At 43.6% G+C, this 20564-nt stretch overlaps 1 protein-coding gene across 1 annotated transcript in view; it reads left to right on the plus strand.

Annotated features, from left to right (window-relative positions):
- The window catches only part of LOC124554026, a 182602-nt gene that overhangs the window by 66359 nt on the left and 95679 nt on the right, over nucleotides 1-20564 (plus strand). The window contains exon 4 of the mRNA XM_047128052.1: nucleotides 2944-3018. Coding sequence (XP_046984008.1) covers nucleotides 2944-3018 — 75 coding nt within the window. The remainder of the gene's footprint in view (nucleotides 1-2943; nucleotides 3019-20564) is intronic.

Here is a 20564-nt window from a genome sequence, read left to right on the forward strand (position 1 = left end):
TTCCTTCACTGCTTGCTCAATATACAGATTGAATATCATCGGGGAGAGGCTACAACCCTGTCTCACTCCCTTCCCAACCGGTGCTTCCCTTTCATGCCCCTCGACTCTTATAACTGCCATCTGGTTTCTGTACAAATTGTAAATAGCCTTTTGCTCCCTGTATTTTACCCCTGCCACGTTCAGAATTTGAAAGAGAGTATTCCAGTCAACACTGTCAAAAGCTTTCTCAAAGTCTACAAATGCTAGAAACGTAGGTTTGCCTTTCGTTAATCTTTCTTCTAAGATAAGTCGTAAGGTCAGTATTGCCTCACGTGTTCCAATATTTCTACGGAATCCAAACTGATCTTCCCCAAGGTTGGCTTCTACTAGTTTTTCCGTTCGTCTGTAAAGAATTCGCGTTAAATTTTGCAGCTGTGGCTTATTAAACTGATTGTTCGGTAATTTTCACATCTGTCAACACTTGCTTTCTTTGGGATTGGAATTATTATATTCTTCTTGAAGTCTGAGGGTATTTCACCTGTCTCATACATTTTGCTCACCAGATGGTAGAGTTTTGTCATGACTGGCTCATTCCATCCTATATTTCCATTGCTTGATTTTTGTCTATATTTTGATAATACAAGGAGAAATAAAATAAACAAAAATAAGTTGTTTAAATGTTTCATATCTGGCTGTTGTTTGTGGTGTTACTTCAAAAAATCATCATCATCATCATCCTAACAGGACTACTGTGAAACTGATATCGCTGTTTTTACAAATATTTGGCTGTTTCTTCTGAATATGTTGCAGTTTCTCAGGTTGTAGTTACTGTAGAATCTGGGAACATAGCTGCCCCCACCACTCAGATATTTCATCAGAATGTTACATTGTCTCTTGCTTCCAAACATATCGTCTGGCAGAAGTAAAGCTGTGAGACCGGGCGTGAGTCGTGCTTCGGTAGCTCAGATGGTAGAGCACTTGCCCGCGAAAGGCAAAGGTCGCGAGTTCGAGTCTCGGTCGGGCACACAGTTTTAATCTGCCAGGAAGTTTCATATCAGCGCACACTCCGCTGCAGAGTGAAAATCTCATTCTGATGAAAGAATGTTTCAGAATATTGTGTGACGCTAAATAGCATTTAAGAAATTGTATTGTGTCGATTGGTTACACGGTGTAATGGAGATGGTAAGGATTTCCCATGCAGGAAGTTGCAGGTTCGAACCTCTTGACGTGCATATAATTTTTTTTTTTATTTTTAAATGTTTTTTCAAAAAAACTTTGATTGTAATTTTTATTCAGTTACTAGATTTAAATGTAATGTTTTATTAGTATTCCTTTGTAACATAATTTTAATGGTGTTATCAACTTCTTTATTTGCCCCTGTTTTTCTTCCTAACATTGTTTTTCCACTGGAAATCTTTTTTCATGTGTTTTTGATTAATTTTGCTTTAATTTATTTCGTTTTATCATCCTATTTTTATTTTGTCCAGGTTATTGCATTCATTGAACATATTCATCATTTTGCTTGAATTTCGTTTTATTTATAAATCCTTGTTTTATTTAAATCTTCATATATGTTATTTTGTGCATAGTGCAATAGGAATTTAGGCTGTGTTTTAAATGTTTGTACGACAATTACTGTGCAAAAATGCTGCACATTGTGTAATAAAAAGTATATCTTTCATACCATTGCACAGTCAGTATAAATAGATTATGTCCTTTTTAATTTATAGACTGGAATTTTGAAATAATCGAATGTTATAATAGATGAATATGGGGTGTAAATAAAGTCCAGGAACACTTTCAATCATTCACTGCACAAGAACCAAACGCTGTACAGGCATCACACATATGTCATTTTGAAGAGAAACCCTGAAAGTTTTCTTTTGCATATACTGCAACAGCGTTGTTTGGTAATTTGCCAATAGTCGGCGTTAGTCACAAACGTGGCGGGTTCAGGTGCGGAGCGAGCTTTCTGCGTGTTGGAGTTCAATAAAAACAAGTATGCTACAGCTGTTCAACAGATATTCAGAATAAAGTATGGTAAGAAGCCACCAAGGGAGGCCATTTACCACTGACACAACAAATTCGCTACGACTGGTTGCTTGTGCCCGGTAAAGAGAAGCGGACGTGGGGCCATGTTTGCGACTATCGCTGACTAGCGGCAGATTACCAAAGTACGCTGTGGCGGTATACGTGGAAAAAAACTTTCAGGGTTTCTCTTCAAAATGCAATATGTATGACATCTGTACAATGTTTGGTTCTTGTGCAATAAATAATTGAAGGTGTTCCCGGACTTCATGGACACCCTGTGTAATTAAATTCTCGTTCACAAAAATTCAGAGTGGGGGAAAAAAAATGAAGGAAATGAAAAGTTCATGCGGTGATTGAACTGATGTGACAAAGGAATAGAAATAAAAATTACAATTAAACAAATTCATTTAATAAAAATCATTACCAAAGTCAATTTGATAAAGATTTAACAATGAAAAAAATTAATGCACCTGAAAATATGTGAACCCACAACCTCCTGCTTGTCAAGCCCTTACCCTATCCATTACACCACACAACCAGTGTACGTAATACAAATTTTTTTGATATTATTGAGCATAATGCAAAATTCCAATAAATTTTTTTGTCAATTACTTGCCAATAAGGGCCCACCACGGTAAATAGCTGCCTACATAACCATATAAACTATTTCAGAAAGTCAATCCTTGATGCCATACAAAATAAGTAATAAAATATGTTAACTGTATTTTTTGAGGTGACTGTTTAAACTTTATACTAATTCTCGTACATGTGTTAGACCAGTACACGCCATTATATACCGTGTCTTAGAGGTGATTATTGACTGAATATATTGTTGAATTGTATACGTATTGAATTGGAGAATTTTCCATATGTAGGCAGTGTATGGTGTACTGCTGGAGAATGAGAATTAAAGTGTAATATTTTTTGTTCCAGATGTTCGAGGCAGTTCAGTGTAAGGCAGAGCCACATGAAGACAACACAGAATCTGACACAGTTCCTGAGCCAGAGGTATTTTCCTGCTCATTGCTTACATTGCCTTTGGTGAATACTTGTCCTTGGATGTGTACTTCCAATCAAAAGTGTCCGCACACCCACTAGTGGAAATTAATTTGCAGCGTGTCCACAGAACCAGAGAATGTGGTAAAGTTAGATGCTGGAGTCTGGAGAGGAATATGCATTGTGACCCATCTTAAAGGTGTTCCGTTGCATTCAGGTCAGAACCCTGGGCAGGCTAATCGTTTTCAGGAATGTCATTGTCTGCAGACTGTTGCTTCATTGAAGCCTCCTTATGACGAGGTACTTCGTTGTGCCGATATTATCGATCGTCGTCTCTAAACTGTTCCTCTACTGTATGGAGCACGTACTGCTGTAAAATGTTTTTCACATCCTTGCCGAGGTAGCATTTTCTTAGGCCTGTTAACGGGACAATACCCGATAAACCGTCGGCACACAGACCGTGCTGTTGATGTCGAGTGTTCTGCTGAAAACTCGGAAACAATAAGACTTTCGCAGAGGGTACATGTGTTCGATGTGGTGTACACGATCACAGGGTGTGTTGGCTGCAGTTGTCGGCTGTGTATTGTTTGCACATCACACTGTTTACAAAATGGGCGGGCGTAAAATTTCTCTGTTATCTCTATTAAAATGCACATTTGCGCCATTGTCTGTATGCTAGTTATATTGTTCTGTCTGTAATATACATAAATAAAAATTGCAATACCCGTGGGCATGTTATAAGGCAAAAAGAAAAGTATCATGTCGAGTCATAAGGGCACCGGCTTACAGATGTTCCATTACAAATAGTGCAATACAAATTCTTACTCGACGTCTGTTTCTATTGAGTAGCAAAATCTTTACAACACGTGAACTAACAAACATGAAACAATAAAACTGTGCAAAATATCTTACCGCAGGTAGTGCAAGCTGTTTCTTAGATTAAGCCAATCGAACAAATTCACTTCTCAGAAAGATTGCAGTTACATTTACATTCCATTGGATAATACAGAATATACTTTATTAATTTAATAAGAAAGTATCAGAAACTATTAGAATACATGAAGGCTAGTGACAGAAATATTTGAATTTAGTGAGGGGCAAACCAGCAACACGAGAACTGTAACCTTATCGTACAGCGATGCTGCTAATTGCGCTACACGGACTACGACTGTTGGATGACCGTACTTTGCATCTTCCATTGCAGGAAACTTTAATTGTAGATATGTTATTAAATGACATTTAATTATAGCAAATTGTATCAACAACATTGCATTTCTCATGGATCCTCAGCATGCCATTGCCTTGAAATGGCACACTTCCGTAACACACGTTACAGTAATTGTTTAACCACCTATCTGACATTTTATTACAACAAATTGTGCAATTAACTAAGAGTTTGTAGGAGATTCTCAATTTTCTATTGCTTAGAAACAGCGTATATATGTATGGGCTTCAGCTGAAAGCCAATATGGTGTCTCAAGAGTCCGTACTAAAGAGACATGGTGTGCACGTGACATAGATGGTGTACTTTCCTCTCAATGGTGAGCATTCGGAATATCTGTTTTGTCAGATCTTGCTGTGATTGTTTGGAAAGACTTCCCGACATATTTTTCCACCCGACGACGTCAGAAACTAGACACGCTTGACGTTCCAATGTGCAATCCTTGTGCTGACGGCTTAACCACGAGTAACATCCCTGTATCGTAACACTATCTCCGTCCCACTTCACTGCTGGTAATACACACAATGACAGGTAACACTCTCCAACCGTTGACCAAACCAAAACCCTTCCTTTGGATTGCCACAGGTATAGCATGATTCTTCACTCCAAATCACTCATTTCCAGTCATCCACTGTGCAGTGGCATCAGTCTTGACACCATCTCAAGCGGCAGTTGCCACTGACTAGAGCAATGTGTAATATATGAGGAGCTGTTATTTCATTCTAACCCATTCTTTGTAACTCCCTATCTACAGTCATTGTCCTTGCTGACTGTTAGTAGCACTTTGGAACTCATTAAAGATTCTTGATGATTGGTGCTGCAGTGACATATATGTCTTCAAAGGACACAAGTTTCCACTGTCACTGCCTAAAACATTTATTGATTATTACGACAGCTGTTTCGGAAGATTTCCATTTTCAAGAACGTTGGTATACAAAGTTTGAGAATTACAACATGCTATAATTCTGTGGGAATTTAGACCTAATTTTTTATAAGTCGAGAATTTCTCGAGTTATTGAGCTATAACTGAAACTGCAGTCATAATTTTCATTATCACAAATTATGCAAACAACTATGTTGTAATTAATTTTTATACTTCTAAATTATGTGAGTAATTGTCCTGACATACAGGGTGTTACAAAAAGGTACGGCCAAACTTTCAGGAAACATTCCTCACACACAAATAAAGAAAAGATGTTATGTGGACATGTGTCCGGAAACGCTTAATTTCCACGTTAGAGCTCATTTTAGTTTCGTCCACCTACGCTCAATGGAGCACATTATCATGATTTCATACGGGATACTCTACCTGTGCTGCTAGAACATGTGCCTTTACAGGTACGACACAACATGTGGTTCATGCACGATGGAGCTCCTGCACATTTCAGTCAAAGTGTTCGTACGCTTCTCAACAACAGATTCGGTGACCGATGGATCGGTAGAGGCGGACCAATTCCGTGGCCTCCACGTTCTCCTCACCTCAACCCTCTTGACTTTCATTTATGGGGGCATTTGAAAACTCTTGTCTACGCAACCCCGGTACCAAATGTAGAGACTCTTCGTGCTCGTATTGTGCACGGCTGTGATACAATACGCCATTCTCCAGGGCTGCATCAGGGATTCCATGCGACGGAGGGTGGATGCACGTATCCTCACTAACAGAGAACATTTTGAACATTTCCTGTAAAAAGTGTTTGAAGTCATGCTGGTACATTCTGTTGCTGTGTGTTTCCATTCCATGATAAATGTGATTTGAAGAGAAGTAATAAAATGAGCTCTAACATGGAAAGTAAGCGTTTCCGGACACATGTCCCATGTCCCATTACATATTTTCTTTCTTTGTGTGTGAGGAATGTTTCCTGAAAGTTTGGCTGTACCTTTTTGTAACACCCTGTATACACTAAGTGATCAAAAGTATCCAGACAGCTGGTTGAAAATGACTTAAAAGTTCGTTGCGCCCTTCTTCGGTAATGCTGGAATTCAGTACGGTGGTGGGCCACCCTTAGCCATCCACTTAATCTAGTACTGGAAGGTTTCTTGGGGAACGGCAGCCCATTCTTCGCGAAGTGCTGCCCTGAGGAGACGTATCGATGTCGCTCGGTGAGGCCTGGCACAAATTTGACCTTCCAAAAAATCCCAAAGGTGTTCTATAGGATACAGATCAGGACTCTGTGCAGGCCAGTCCATTACAGGGATGTTATTGTTGTGTAACCACTCCGCCACAGACCGTGCATTATGAACAGGTGCTCGATCGTGTTGAAAGGTACAGTCACCATCCCCGACTTGCTCTTCAACAGTGGAAAGCAAGAAGGTGTTTAAAACGTGAATGTAGGCCTGTGCTGTGATAGTGCCATGCGAAACAACAAGGGGTGCAAGCCCCCTCCTTGAAAAACACGACCACACCATAACACCACAGCCTTCGAATTTTATTGTTGGCACTACACATGCTGGCAGATGACGTTCACCGGGCATTCGCCATAACCACACCTTGCCTTCAGATTTCCATATTGTGTACCGTGATTATTCACACCACACACCGTTTTTCCACTGTTCAATCATCCGATGCTTACACTCCCTACACCAAGCGAGACGTCATTTGGCATTTACCGGCGTGATGTGTGGCTTATGAGCAGCCGCTCGACCATGAAGTCCAAGTTTTCTCGCCTCCCACCTAACTGTCATACTACTTGCAGAGGATCCTGACGCAGTTTGGAATTCCTGTGTGACGGTCTGGATAGATGTCTGCCTATTACACATTACGACCCTCTTCAACTGTCGGCAGTCTCTTTCAGTCAACAGATGAGGTCGGCCTGTACGCTTTCATTCTGTACGTGTCCCTTCACGTTTCCACTTCACTATCACATCAGAAACAGTGGATCTAGGGATGTTTAGGAGTGTGGAAATCTCACATACAGACGTGTGACACAAGTGACACCCAATCACCTGACCACATTCGAAGTCCGTGAGTTCTGTGGAGTGCCCCATTCTGCTCTCTCACGATGTCTAATGACTAGTGAGATCACTGGTATGGAGTACCTGGCAGTAGGTGGCAGCAGAATGCACCTAATATGAAAATCGTAAGTTTTTCGTGGTGTCCAGATTCTTGTGATCATATAGCGTATATACATCTGGGGTGACTGTATCTGGTGACTGTTATCGTTATATATCTTGTGAAATCCTAAAATATCTCTATAAAACAGAACAAAATTGATACGAAATCGATATTTTAGAATTCATGTGAAATATAACGTGCACAGTCACCAGATACAGTCGCACCAGATGATATATATACGCCGGGACAACATAGATGTAAGTCTCCCTCTTACTTACATAATTTAGAAACATAATATTTAATTACAAGATAGTTCTGTGTTTAATTCATGATAATGAAAATTATGACTACATTTTCAGTTATAACTCCATAACTAAAGACCCCCCAGGGGGTCCACAACTCTTTCGTGGATACGTGCGTGGCGAGCACGGGGCCCCGAGCCATTGCAGCCTTCTTTCTCTCCCGGGCTGCATTTCCTTTCCCTTCCCCTCCTTTCCCCTCCATACCCCTTTCCCCTCGCCCTCTCCTCTCCCTCTATTGGTGTCCTTGCTTATGTTGGCCCCCGCTATCCTCCTGGTTCTGTTGGTTTTACACTCTGGCTTTGTTGCGTAATCATCTCCTCCTTTTGGCATTCCTTGGTCCCCCTCTGGGGTTTGACCTCCATTCCAAAATTTCTCTTCCGTAGTGTGAGCCATTTGGGGAAGAGCACCTTACCTAGTGTCTCCGACGTGTGCCCTCCTAGTATATTCCACCTTTTCTTCTACGTCGTTGTCTGATGCTAGGGTGCATAGCCAGCACGGTAGCCAGCCCGTGTGGTGGGGTCGCTATGTACCCTTTTGGTTGAGCCCCCTGAACACACAGGGATCACACTTCTGATACCTGAGCTGTGACCTCCTCATGCATGCCTTGGAGTGGTTGCTCGTCATCCTGGAGCATCGGAACTCCCGGCAATGGCCGCCGTGCCAGACGGCCCTTGCTGTGGCTGGGTGGCGCCCGTGAGGAGAGCCCCTGATCGGAGTGGGTGGTATCAGGGCGGACGCTATGCAGATGAAACGCATAAGGGTCCAAACCTCTGGCCGCTCTTCTGCGGCCGTCTCTCTGCGTGGTACTGATTCCTCAAGTGCTGCTTCTCTTGCCCCTTCGGCCTTCCCTTCCGTGGCTACCCCCTGGGAGGAGGGTCAGGCCCGTCGGCTAGGGGCAAAACCTTTCCCCCGTTATCTAGTTTGCACCAGGACTGATGGAGATACTTTCACCAGTGTCAAACCTTTATTCTTTGTGGAACACATTGAAGACAAGTTCGGCGAAGTGGACTCCCTGAGCAAGATGCGGTCGGGTTCGTTACTGAACTGCTTCGGCTGCCCAATCTGCGGCCCTTCGTGCCTGTACCCATCTTGGCACAATTCCCGTGTCCATTACCCCTCACCAGTCTCTAAATATGGTACAAGGTGTGATTTTTCACAGAGACCTCATCCTTCAAACTGATGAGGAACTTCGGGACAATCTCGGACGGCGGGGTGTTCACTTTGTTCGGCGTGTTCAGAAGGGTCCTAAAGATAATCGTATTGATACTGGTGCCTTTATCCTGGCCTTTGAAGGGGATACCCTTCCTGAGAAAGTTAAGATTATGGTCTATCGTTGTGATGTGAAGCCGTACATCCCACCTCCTATGCGGTGTTTTAAGTGCTTGCGTTTTGGCCACATGTCTTCTCGCTGTACCCAGGACCCTCTCTGTGGTGACTGTGGACGTCCACTCCATGAGGGGAGTCCCTGTGTTCCCCCTCCTGTATGTGTAAATTGTCATGGTAGTCATTCTCCACGTTCAGCAGATTGCCCAGTCTATAAGAAAGAAAAAAAGATACAGGAGTATAAGTCTCTTGATCGTTTAAGCTACACAGAGGCCCGTAAGAAATATGCACGATTGCACCCTGTGTCCATGACATCTAGTTACGCCTTGGTTACATCTTCATCCCTTCCTCCCCCTTCCTTACCCCCGTCCCGGACCCCTCTCCTTCCCCCCTCCCCTGCGGCTCCCACACCTTCTCCTCTGGGCGCCGCTCCCCCTCCCCAGCCGGAGAAGTGTCCCACTCCTTCGGCGTCTGCCGGTCAAGGGTGCCTCTCCCGGGATGCCCCTTCCCGGCACCTTCCAGGTCAAAGGTCTGCTGCAGCGCGGCGACCGCGAGAGCCGCGGTCTATCGGCCCCCAGGTCGCCCGGTCTCTTTCTGTTCCTGATCTTGCTGCAGCTGGCTCCATTATGCCACACAGCCCTCCTCGATCTCAGCCTGAAAAGAAGAAGAAACATAAGTCCCGGGACAAAGAGCCTCTGGTGTCACCGGAGGTCCCTTCCCCGGCTTCACAACCGGATTCTGACCTGTCGTTTATGGATGTCGCCCCCTCCTTGTCGGTGACGGGTGGGGACCCGGCGGTATGACTGGATTTAGCGTGTTCAGCCCTCATTTAAACCATCGTTCTGTGGTTCTCCAATGGAATTGTAATGGCTACTATCGTCACCTTCCGGAATTGAAATCCCTTCTTTCGTCCTACTCAGCAGCTTGTGTGGTTCTCCAGGAATCTCATTTTACTGATGCTCACTCACCGACCCTCCGTGGGTTCCGTGTTTTCTGTCGAAATCGGGTCGGACCCTTGCGGGCTTCTGGTGGCGTTTGTACGTTGGTCCGTACAGACATTGCTAGCACGTGGATTCCTCTCCAAACTACATTGGAAGCAGTTGCTGTTAGGGTCCACTTAGACTCTGCAGTCACAGTATGCAATCTTTATCTCCCTCCTGACAGGACTCTTACACCTGCTGCCTTAACCACCCTTCTTCAGCAACTTCCTCCTCCTTGGGGATTTTAATGCTCATCATCCTTTGTGGGGCAGTGCCTTTCCATCTAGACGAGGTCTTCTTATCGACCAATTTATTGCAGACCACGACCTGTGCCTTCTTAATGATGGCTCCCCTACTCATTTCAGTGCTGGTCATGGTACCTTTTCTGCCATTGATCTTTCTGTTTCTTCTCCCTCTCTCCTCCCTTCATTACACTGGTCGCCACACGACGACCTTTGTGATAGTGACCATTTCCCGTTGATTATCACGCTCCCTTCCCGCTCCCCGATGGAGAGGTTACCTCGTTGGTCTTTCCACCGCGCCGATTGGCCTCTATATACTGCACAGGTCGAGTTTTCTCCCTCTTTGTCGGGTTGTATTGATGACGTCCTACGTGACGTGTCTGACGCGATTGTTCGCGCTGCTAACCTTGCTGTCCCGCGCTCATCTGGACAATTTCGTCGTCGGCAAGTCCCGTGGTGGAGTACGGCCATTGCCATTGCCATCCGTGATCGCCGTCGAGCTTTGCAACACTTTAAGAGGCACCCATCTGTAGCCAGCCTTTCTACCTTTAAGCGCCTTCGCGCTAAAGCCCGTTATTTAATCAAACAGAGCAAGCGGATATGTTGGGAACGATTCGTTTCTTCCCTTGGTTCCACTGTCCCTCTGTCACGGGTATGGGCTACACTTCGCTCTCTCCAAGGTTGCCATCGGCAGTCCACCCTCCCAGGCCTTCACCTCCCAGATGGCATTTGTACGGACCCATTAGTTCTCGCAGAACATCTTGCGACCCATTTTGCAGTGGCATCAGCGTCGGCCTCCTATCCAGCTGCTTTCCTTCATCAAAAACAGCAGGCTGAAGCTGTCACCTTATGTTTCACCACTTGTGAGTCAGAATCTTACAACGAACCTTTCACTGAATGGGAATTTCTTTCTGCTCTATCTGCTTCTCATGATATGGCTCCTGGCCCAGATTCCATTCATAACCAGCTGCTTCAACATCTCAGTGCTCCACAACGGCACCATCTTCTTCGGGTGTTTAACCGTATCTGGCTCCAGGGTGACTTCCCTTCTCAGTGGAGGGATAGCATTGTGGTTCCTGTCCTTAAGCCTGGTCAGAACCCCCTATCTGTTGACAGCTATCGGCCAATTAGTTTGACCAGTGTTGGTTGTAAGTTACTTGAACGGCTGGTAGCCCGTCGGCTCACTTGGGTCCTCGAATCTCGGGATCTATTGTCCCCTTACCAGTGTGGCTTTCGAGAGGGACGATCTCCAATCGATCATTTGCTTCGCTTGGAATCCGCAGTTCGGCAGGCTTTTTCCCAGCGCCGCCATTTGGTTGCAGTGTTTTTTGACCTTCGCAAGGCCTATGACACGGCCTGGCGCCATCACATCTTACTAACCCTTCATCAGTGGGGTCTTCGGGGCCCACTCCCGATTTTTATCCGCCAGTTCCTGATCCATCGGTCATTCAGAGTTCGAGTTGGTACTGCTTTTAGTTCTCCACGGACCCAGGAGACGGGCATCCCACAGGGTTCTGTCTTGAGTGTCCTTCTTTTCCTCATTGCTATCGATGGACTTGTGGCCTCTGTCGGTCCCTTGGTCGCCCCTGCCCTGTATGTGGATGATTTCTGCATTTGTGTTAGTTCCTCCTCGATGCCATCTGCAGAACGGCAGCTCCAGGTGGCTATACGGCGTGCCTCTGCATGGACCCTCTCCCACGGGTTTCAATTCTCTCCTTCAAAATCGCGGGTGGTCCACTTCTGTCGCCGTACTACGGTCCACCCTGATCCAGAGCTCTATCTCGCTGCACAAAGATTGCCTGTGGTTCCACAGTTTCGTTTCCTAGGTCTTCTTTTCGACAACAAGCTCACTTGGCTGCCCCATATCAGACTCCTGAAGGTAGGATGTTTCCGTAAACTCAATGTCCTTCGCTTCCTTGCCCACTCCTCCTGGGGTGCGGACCGTTCCCTCCTCCTCCGTCTTTATCGTGCTCTAGTTCTGTCACGTTTGGACTATGGTTGTCAAGTTTATGGTTCAGCTGCTCCTTCCACGCTGCACGTGCTGGATCCAGTCCACCATCGTGGTATCCGTTTGGCCACTGGTGCCTTCCCTACTAGCCCTGTTGATAGTCTCCTGGTTGAAGCTGGGATCCCCCCCCTTTCTGTTCGGCGGTCCCAGCTTCTGGTGTCTTATGCCCTTACTATCCGTTCTTCTCCCGCTCATCCTTCCTATTCTATCCTATTCCCAGACCATGGACGTCGCCCGCCTGACTCCCGCCCTCGGGCGGGTTTACCGGTTGGGCTGCGCCTTGCGTCTCTTACCCGTGATTTTCGGCTTCCTTCTTTGTCCTGTCTTCCTCGCTCCCTCCCCTCCACCCCTCCTTGGTTAGTTCCTCGGCCTCGACTTCGGATGGATCTCCGCCGCGGACCGAAAGATTCCATCCCCCCGGTGGTGTTCCGTACCTTTTTCCGCCAAATTTTATGGGAGTTTCGGGATGCTGTTATTTTTTACACTGATGGCTCTAAATCTGCTGATCATGTTGGGTATGCCTTCACGTCCTCTGTTGGAACGGAAAATCATCTGCTGCCACCTACATGTGGGGTGTTTACTGCGGAATTGATGGCAATTTCCCGGGCCCTTACCTTTATTAAACAATCCCAACACAACCGCGTTTTGTTATGTACGGACTCGATGAGTGGCCTTCTTGCTATTGACCGGTGTTTTTCGCGCCATCCCTTGGTCTCTGCCATCCATGACCCTCTCGCTGATCTTCACCGTGCTGCTTGTTCCATTGACTTCCTATGGGTCCCGGGCCATGTGGGTATCCCGGGTAATGAGCTCGCTGATCGTTTGGCTGGGGGAGCAGTTACTTACCCCCCGTTTTCCGTAACCCCTCCTGCAGCGGATTTACGGCTTCACATCAAATCCCACTTTGCACAGTCATGGGCCAATTCGTGGGAGGCTACTCCACTGTCTAATAAACTTCGTGCCATTAAGGTGAATACAGGCCCATGGCGTTCTTCCTTTAGCCTCTCCCGCAAGGACTCGACCACACTGTGTCGTCTCCGCATTGGCCATACCAGGCTGACCCATGGTTTCCTTTTGCGTGATGAGCCACCCCCGCTATGTGGTTGTGGAGCCTTCCAGTCAGTGGCCCACATTTTGGTTGAATGCCCCCTTCTTTTGGCTCTGCGTGCTAAGTACAGACTCCCCCACACTTTACCTTTGATGTTGGCTGACGATTCCCGGATGGTCTCTCTGGTTCTAGGTTTCCTCCGGGAGAGTGGTTTTTATTCTCAGTTTTAAAGTTTTTAATCTCCCTCTGGTGTTGGGGCAGGGCGGTGAGTGTTTGGGTGTCTCCCACTGTAGGCAGTGTTCAGAGATTCCCGATTCACCTCCCTGACCGGAATCCTCTTTTCTTTCCCTTTTACTCTGTTTTTACCCCTTCTTTTTAAGGCTTGGTTAGTTTTTCTATTCCCATACGTACTTTCTGCATTATAGCAGTTGTACCTTTTAAGTCACAGGTGGTCTTGCCTATGCTGTTTCAGCATAGTGTTGGGTTCGTTCTCTTGCCAACTTCCCTCATTTGTTTTTACTAATGACAACGTGACTGCCCTTTTACGTTTCCCCTTTATCCGTTTTATTTTTCTGACTATACTGAGATGTCCCGTTAGCAGAATGGAGTCTATTTGAAACAAGGGACTGAAGACCTTGCTGTTTGGTCCCTTTAACCTCCAACAACAACAACAACAACATAACTCAAGAAATTCTTCACTTATAAAAAATTAGGTCTAAAATTCCTACAGAACTATAGCATGTTGTAATTGTCAAACTTTGTTTACACAGTAACTTGTAAATGGAAATCTTCTGAAAAGGCTGTTGCAATAAACAATAAATGTTTTAAGCAGTGATACTGTAACCTTACTTACATTAATGATTCCTTTTGTTGATTTCATGCAGTTTTTTACAACCACTCTCTGCAGTCCTCAGTGGTTCCAGCCCGTCTGTACACGAGGTTCCCCGTCTTTGTTTAGCTGAATGCTGTTGCTCTGCATTTCCAGTTCACAATCACATCACCAACAGTTAACTTGGACTGCTTTAGGAGATTTGAAATTTCCTTCGTGAATTTGTTACTCGGGTAAAATCTAATGACTTCACCGTGACCGAGCGAGGTGGCGCAGTGGTTAGCACACTGGACTCGCATTCGGGAGGACAACAGTTCAATCCCGTCTCTGGCCATCCTGATTTAGGTTTTCCGTGATTTCCCTAAATCGTTTCAGGTAAATGCAGGGATGGATCCTTTGAAAGGGCACGGCCGATTTCCTTCCCCATCCTTCCCTAACCCGAGCTTGCGCTCTGTCTCTAATGACCTCGTTGTCGACGGGACGTTAAACACTCATCTCCTCCACTTCACCGTGTTCAAAGTCACTGAGCTCTCGTGCATGATCATTTCCTCTAGTAACACTTCTCTACTGACAACACTATACTCCCCAACTCCTCCTATCTACCTCTTGTGACATCAGATGGTAAGTGCCACATTACGTAGGATCATCTCGATACCTTTGATCGGATAATGTAAGCGTTGCTGAATTTTTGATTGAGAACAGATGGGAGATTTAAACAATTCATGGTGTAACTATTGCAGTTGTGACGTCCGTTTGGGATTCGTTATGTCACATACAAAGGAAAATAAAAAATATATAAAATATATATGTATTTTTAATTTACCAGCACGATTCTTTCTCTCAGGGATATTGTCTTTTCTTATCACTTTTATTTACATGCATAAGTAAATATGAAGCGGGTTCTTGAAGGGCCGCTGTTATTCATGTACCATCTTTAGATTTTGAACGTGATGACTAAAATATGGTTGCCATTAACTGGATTGAATGTAATTTTGTTAATTTCTATTTATTGATTGCAAAGCAAGGCTCGAGAGAACTTCGATTGTTGCCATGGAGCGGCCAAGATAAAACTTAGTGAACTCGTGGAATCTGTATAGTTTAAAAACTTGAACTTTAACGTAAATTAATTATCTTTTGCAATTTAAAAAGGTTCTTATAACGAAATCTTTCGCATTTACAGTTACTGTTAACACTGAAAAATAAATTAATACTTCGGCGCGTAATGGCCGACCAGAGGCTGCATAGGAAGATGAGCATCTCGCAGCACAAATTACTGAAAAAATGCTTATTAAAAATATTTAGCCACTGCGAGCATTTGAGGTAACAACTATTACAAAGAAATTCATTTTGTAATAATAATAACAAGTTTATTTTAGCAATAAATACTAATAACTTACATAAAATATGTGTAGCCGTTCAATGGCTGCCTTCCGTATAGCGAAACAAAACAGTGTGTGTACCTTTTACACTAATTATATTCATAAAATACGTAAACTACGATTTACAACCGCAAAAAATGTCAATATTTATGTGACGTGCCGTCACACAGTGTTCTCCTAGGCAGGGATGAACACTGTCACTTTCATTTCGTGAAATGTGCTGAGTGTGTGTAACTTGCTAATGTGGTGCCTCATCAGTCCTTAATCAGTGTGGCGATTCTTCTGGTAGACCTGGAGTTGGGAGAAAATTCAGCCAAATCTCTGGGAGTTTCAAGAATTTCTAAAAATCCCCGGTGATCCTGTGTTTTTAACCTACCACTGAAATTTAAATTTCAAATTGTCTTAATTATGTTAATATTATTCCATATAAATTATTGATATTTTAAAAACTGTGGTTAAACTACTGCTTACTGCTAGTACGAGGAGCGTTTGGGAAGTTCTTACAAAGTCCGAGAGAAGGCATCACTGGCGCGTATTGAGGTCATATTTATTTATTAGCATCTTTGGAAAGTACGCACACCGAGTTTCAGCCAAATTGGTCTATTTCTTTGTGCTTGGCATTCGTGTGAATCGAGGAAGTCGAGTGATTGTCAAAACGTGGACGAAAAAGAATTTCGTGTGGTGATGAAACATTACTTTATGAAAGGTAAAACACCTCAGGAGACTAAAGAGAAGCTTGATAAACATTACGGTGACTCTGCACCTTTGATTAGAACAGTTTGTAAGTGGTTGCAAAATTTTTGGAGTGACCATATGGGCACAAGTGATGCTGAACGTTCTGGACGCCCTGTGGAGGTTACGACTCCAGAAATCATTTTAAAATCGATGATATGGTGATGAATGACAGAAGAGTTAAAGGTGCTTGAGATTGTACAGGCACATGATATATTGCATAAACATTTGGACACCAGAAAGCTATCCGCAAGATGGGTTCCGCGATTGCTCACACTTGACCAAAAACGGAATCGTGTGAAGTGTTGCAAGGATGGTTTGCAGCTGTTCAGGAAGAATCCGCAGGACTTAAAGCGTCGTTTCGTTACTGTGGATGAAACGTGGATACATTACTATACACCTGAGAACCAAACAACAATCTAAACAATAGGTCACCGAGGGAGAATCTGCACCCAAAAAGGTGAAGACCATTCCTTCAGCCGGAAAGGTTATAGTGAGTGTCTTTTGGGGGTTCGCAACGGATAATCCTCATCGACTATCTGGAAAAGAGTAAAACTATTACAGGTGGATTTTATTCATCGTTATTGGACCATTTGAAAACTGAGCTGCAACAAAAACGCCGGCAATTGGACTGCAAAAAATCCCTTTTCCACCACAACAATGCACCAGCACACACCCCAGCAGTTGTGGTCGCAAAATTAATGGAAATAGAATTCCAACTCGTTTCACATCCCTCCTGTTCTCCATGCTTGGCTCCCTCGGACTACTATTTGTTCCCCAATTTGAAGAAATGGTTGGCGGGACAAAGATTTTATGCAAACGAGGTGGTGATTGTGGCAAGTAATAGCTATTTTGCAGATTTGGATAATTCCTATTATTCGGAAGGGTTCAACAAATTAGAACAGCATTGGATGAAGTTTATAAGTCTAAAAGGAGATTGTGTCGAAAAATAAAAAGGGTTTACCCCAAACACGTAAGTAGTTTTTATTTTTGCACGGGCTTTTCAAATGCCTCTTGTATGTCTCGGTCAAAAGGAAAGAAAAGTCAATATTGTGAGATGCCATTCCCCTGCCCCTCACCATCAATTTATCAGGACCTTCTCATGACCCAATCTTCCTCCCAACAACTGGAATTCTCAGTGATCTTTTTATTTTATTTTTTCCCCAAATTTGATTAGCCACCCTGTTAATATCCTTCCTGTCATCATCAATGATAGTGGACTGTTATCAAATCATGTACACAACAGATATGTATATCTTGGCAGAGATCATCTTGGCAGTAGAATGAAATTTTTCATTCTGCAACAGATTGTGTGCACTGATACAAATCTTCTTGATCGGTTAAAACTCTGTGCCTGACCGAAATGCAAACTCAGGACTTCTGCCTTTTGCGGGCAAGAATCCTATTGACCGAGCTATCCAAACGTGACTCGTGACCCACCCTCAGAGCTCTACTTCTGCTCTTGCCTCATTTCGTACTTTCCAGACTTCATTCTGGGAACAACCCTCAGGCTGTGGCTAAGCCACACCTCCACAATATCGTTTCTTCCAGAAGTACTAGTCCCGAAAGTTTCGCAGGAGAGCTTCTGTGAAGTTTGGAAAGTAGGAGACGAGGAACTGGCGGAAGTAAAGTTGCGAGGACGGGTCGTGAGTCGTGCTCGGGTAGCTCAGTCAGTAGAACAGTTGCCCACAAAAGGCCGAGGTCCCGAATTTGAGTCTCGGTTTGGCAGACCGCTTTAGTCTGCCAGGAAGTTTGACTAGTTGTGCATGTTGAAGATTTTCTACAAACTCTTCCAAACTGACACAGAGTAATTTACATACATGTTCATCTTTTCACTAGCACACGTGGACTAACTGAATAAAGCATATCACAAAGCATCTGAACTAATTGAATACTTGCCAGCCACTGACTTACTAATTTTACATTATGATAGCTAAACACAGAGTGACTAAGGCTTTGTGAAATATGCCTATTTGTAGACAAATGTATTACAGAAAATTACAAATTGATAAAATACTAAAGCCTAGTTTACACAACGACATCGGGTTGCGCCACTCGTTGCGTGGAATGAGTTGCATGCAAATGGTTTCATATTTGACTGTAGATGTGGTGCCACCAGTATACACTTCAGTTTCGTCGTTTTGTGGGTCCCTGAGTCGTGTCTGCACGTCGCACGAGTTGTGATGGAGTTAACCCTTTCAGGGGAAGTGGTTCCATTTGAAACCACCTACAATTTTCTCATTTTGTGGCAAAAGGGCAGTGGCTACATTTGGCATACCATTCAGCAGCCTAGTTGGTGCTGCCCTCTAGTGGCTGTCACTGGAACCGCTTCCAAATCTGTTAATATTAGCAAGTAGTGAGGAGAGTCGGATAGCCATTTTTGTACGCTGTGAGCGAACGTCTTTGTTCTCAAATTGTGACTGTATTCTTCTGTATTAGGTAACTTTTATGCATGTATTAAAGGCAGAATACTCTTCTGTTTACGTTAATACTATATGTACTGTAATAATAACCAAAATAATGCATTTGTTTCTGTCAATGTTGTGGTGGTTCCATTTGAAACCACCCTGTATGTGTTCAGTTTATGTATATTTCATTTAATTTTTACATTTTTTTGTCTCACTGTATGAAAATTAATACAAGTAAAAATTAAAAATATTTTTTTTTATTTTGCCCCTGAAAGGGTTAAAGCTTGTTGTGTGGAATTGCTGCATAAGAAAAAATAAGAAACTTGTTTCGCTTTGTGACTAGATGAACAGATGTCAGCTCAGTTGCTCAGCTTCCTTGCTGAAATAATTTATAATGGAAGACTCGAGAAGTTCTTTTAATTATCTTAGAATGTCACCAGAATTGTTTACATTTCTTCTAAGAGAGTTAATTGTGTGATAAGGAGTAAAGATATTGTAATGCATGAAGCACTGTCACCGGAGCTGAAATTACAAATCGTATTGGGTGCATTACAATCGAGAACACTCGGCCTGTTATAAGATGCGGTTTTAGTTGGTTTTTTCATTAAAACCAATAATTATTAACATTAACAGCAATAATTATTCGAAGCAGGTCGCATTAAGAAGAGAATGGTTTGCAAACTACTCTCTTGAAGTTAGATCTGTACAGTGGCAAAATTTCAAAATTCTAACATATGTGAATGGGGAGCACTACTGCGATGTTTTAAATAGATGTATATTGAATAAAGAATGCAACTTCTCGATTTGTATAGCCTTCCCCCACCCCCCCACCCTCCCCCCGACAACAACATTCAGTAACAAAGAGCTGGCTAACTTGAACAATGGCATTTTAGTCTTGTAGACGAGAGCATTGCCACAGATAGAATTACACTTGTTTGTATCTTTCTTAGTTTAGTTGTATATGTTCTCCTAACTCAATAAAGTTTGCACTGCAGCTCAGATATTGGCAAACCATCTATGTTCTCATCGCACATGATGGTCTCGGGGGCAGCAATATGTTGATTATTTTTGAAATCGGCATCACTGAAATCCCACAAGCACCTGTGCAGAGCTTAGATATCCAAAAAACGAACATTATTCTCCGTTCCCCACTTCGTATTTCAGTTTGTCTACACTCTGCAAACACGCGTAACCTCAAAACTCGTGCGACTAGTGTCGCCAAAGTTGGAACGTGCCGAAAGTGTTTAGTTTCACCGACGAGTTGCCCAAACGCGGGACACGCCTGCACAGTGGCCGGTAACCCACTTGCCTGCAACCTAGTGTCGTCGTGTGAATTAGGCTTAAGCTACTCCATTTTAATAATTAACATGAGAGATAGGTAAAATAAAATGGACGAACATACAACAGGCAGTGAAGTTCTGGATTTACCTGTTTATAAGAAGAGGTTTTTTTCCCACCAGAAAGGTGGAAGGAGTATATAGAGGATCTATACAACGGCGATGTACTTGAGGACAATATTATGTAGATGAAGATGAAATGGGAGATACGATACTGCGTGAAGAGTTTGACAGAGCACTGAAAGACCTGAGTCGAAACAAGGCCCCGGGAGTAGACAACATTCCATTGGAACTACTGACAGCCTTGGGAGAGCCAGTCCTGACAAAACTCTACCCTCTGGTGAGCAAGATGTATGAGACAGGCGAAATACCATCAGACTACAAGAAGAATATAATAATTCCAATCCCAAAGAAAGCAGGTGTTGACAGATGTGAAAATTACCGAACTATCAGTTTAATAAGTCACAGCTGCAAAATACTAACGCGGATTCTTTACAGGTGAATTGAAAAACTGGTAGAAGCCGACCTCGGGGAAGATCAGTTTGGATTCCGTAGAAATGTTGGAACACGTGAGGCAATACTGACCTTATGACTTACCTTAGAAGAAAGATTAAGGAAAGGGAAATGTACGTTTCTAGCATTTGTAGACTTAGAGAAAGCTTTTGACAATGTTGATTGGAATACCCTCTTTCAAAT

Source organism: Schistocerca americana, chromosome 11 (genome assembly GCF_021461395.2).
Source record: "Schistocerca americana isolate TAMUIC-IGC-003095 chromosome 11, iqSchAmer2.1, whole genome shotgun sequence".
Taxonomy (NCBI): Eukaryota; Metazoa; Arthropoda; class Insecta; order Orthoptera; family Acrididae; genus Schistocerca; species Schistocerca americana.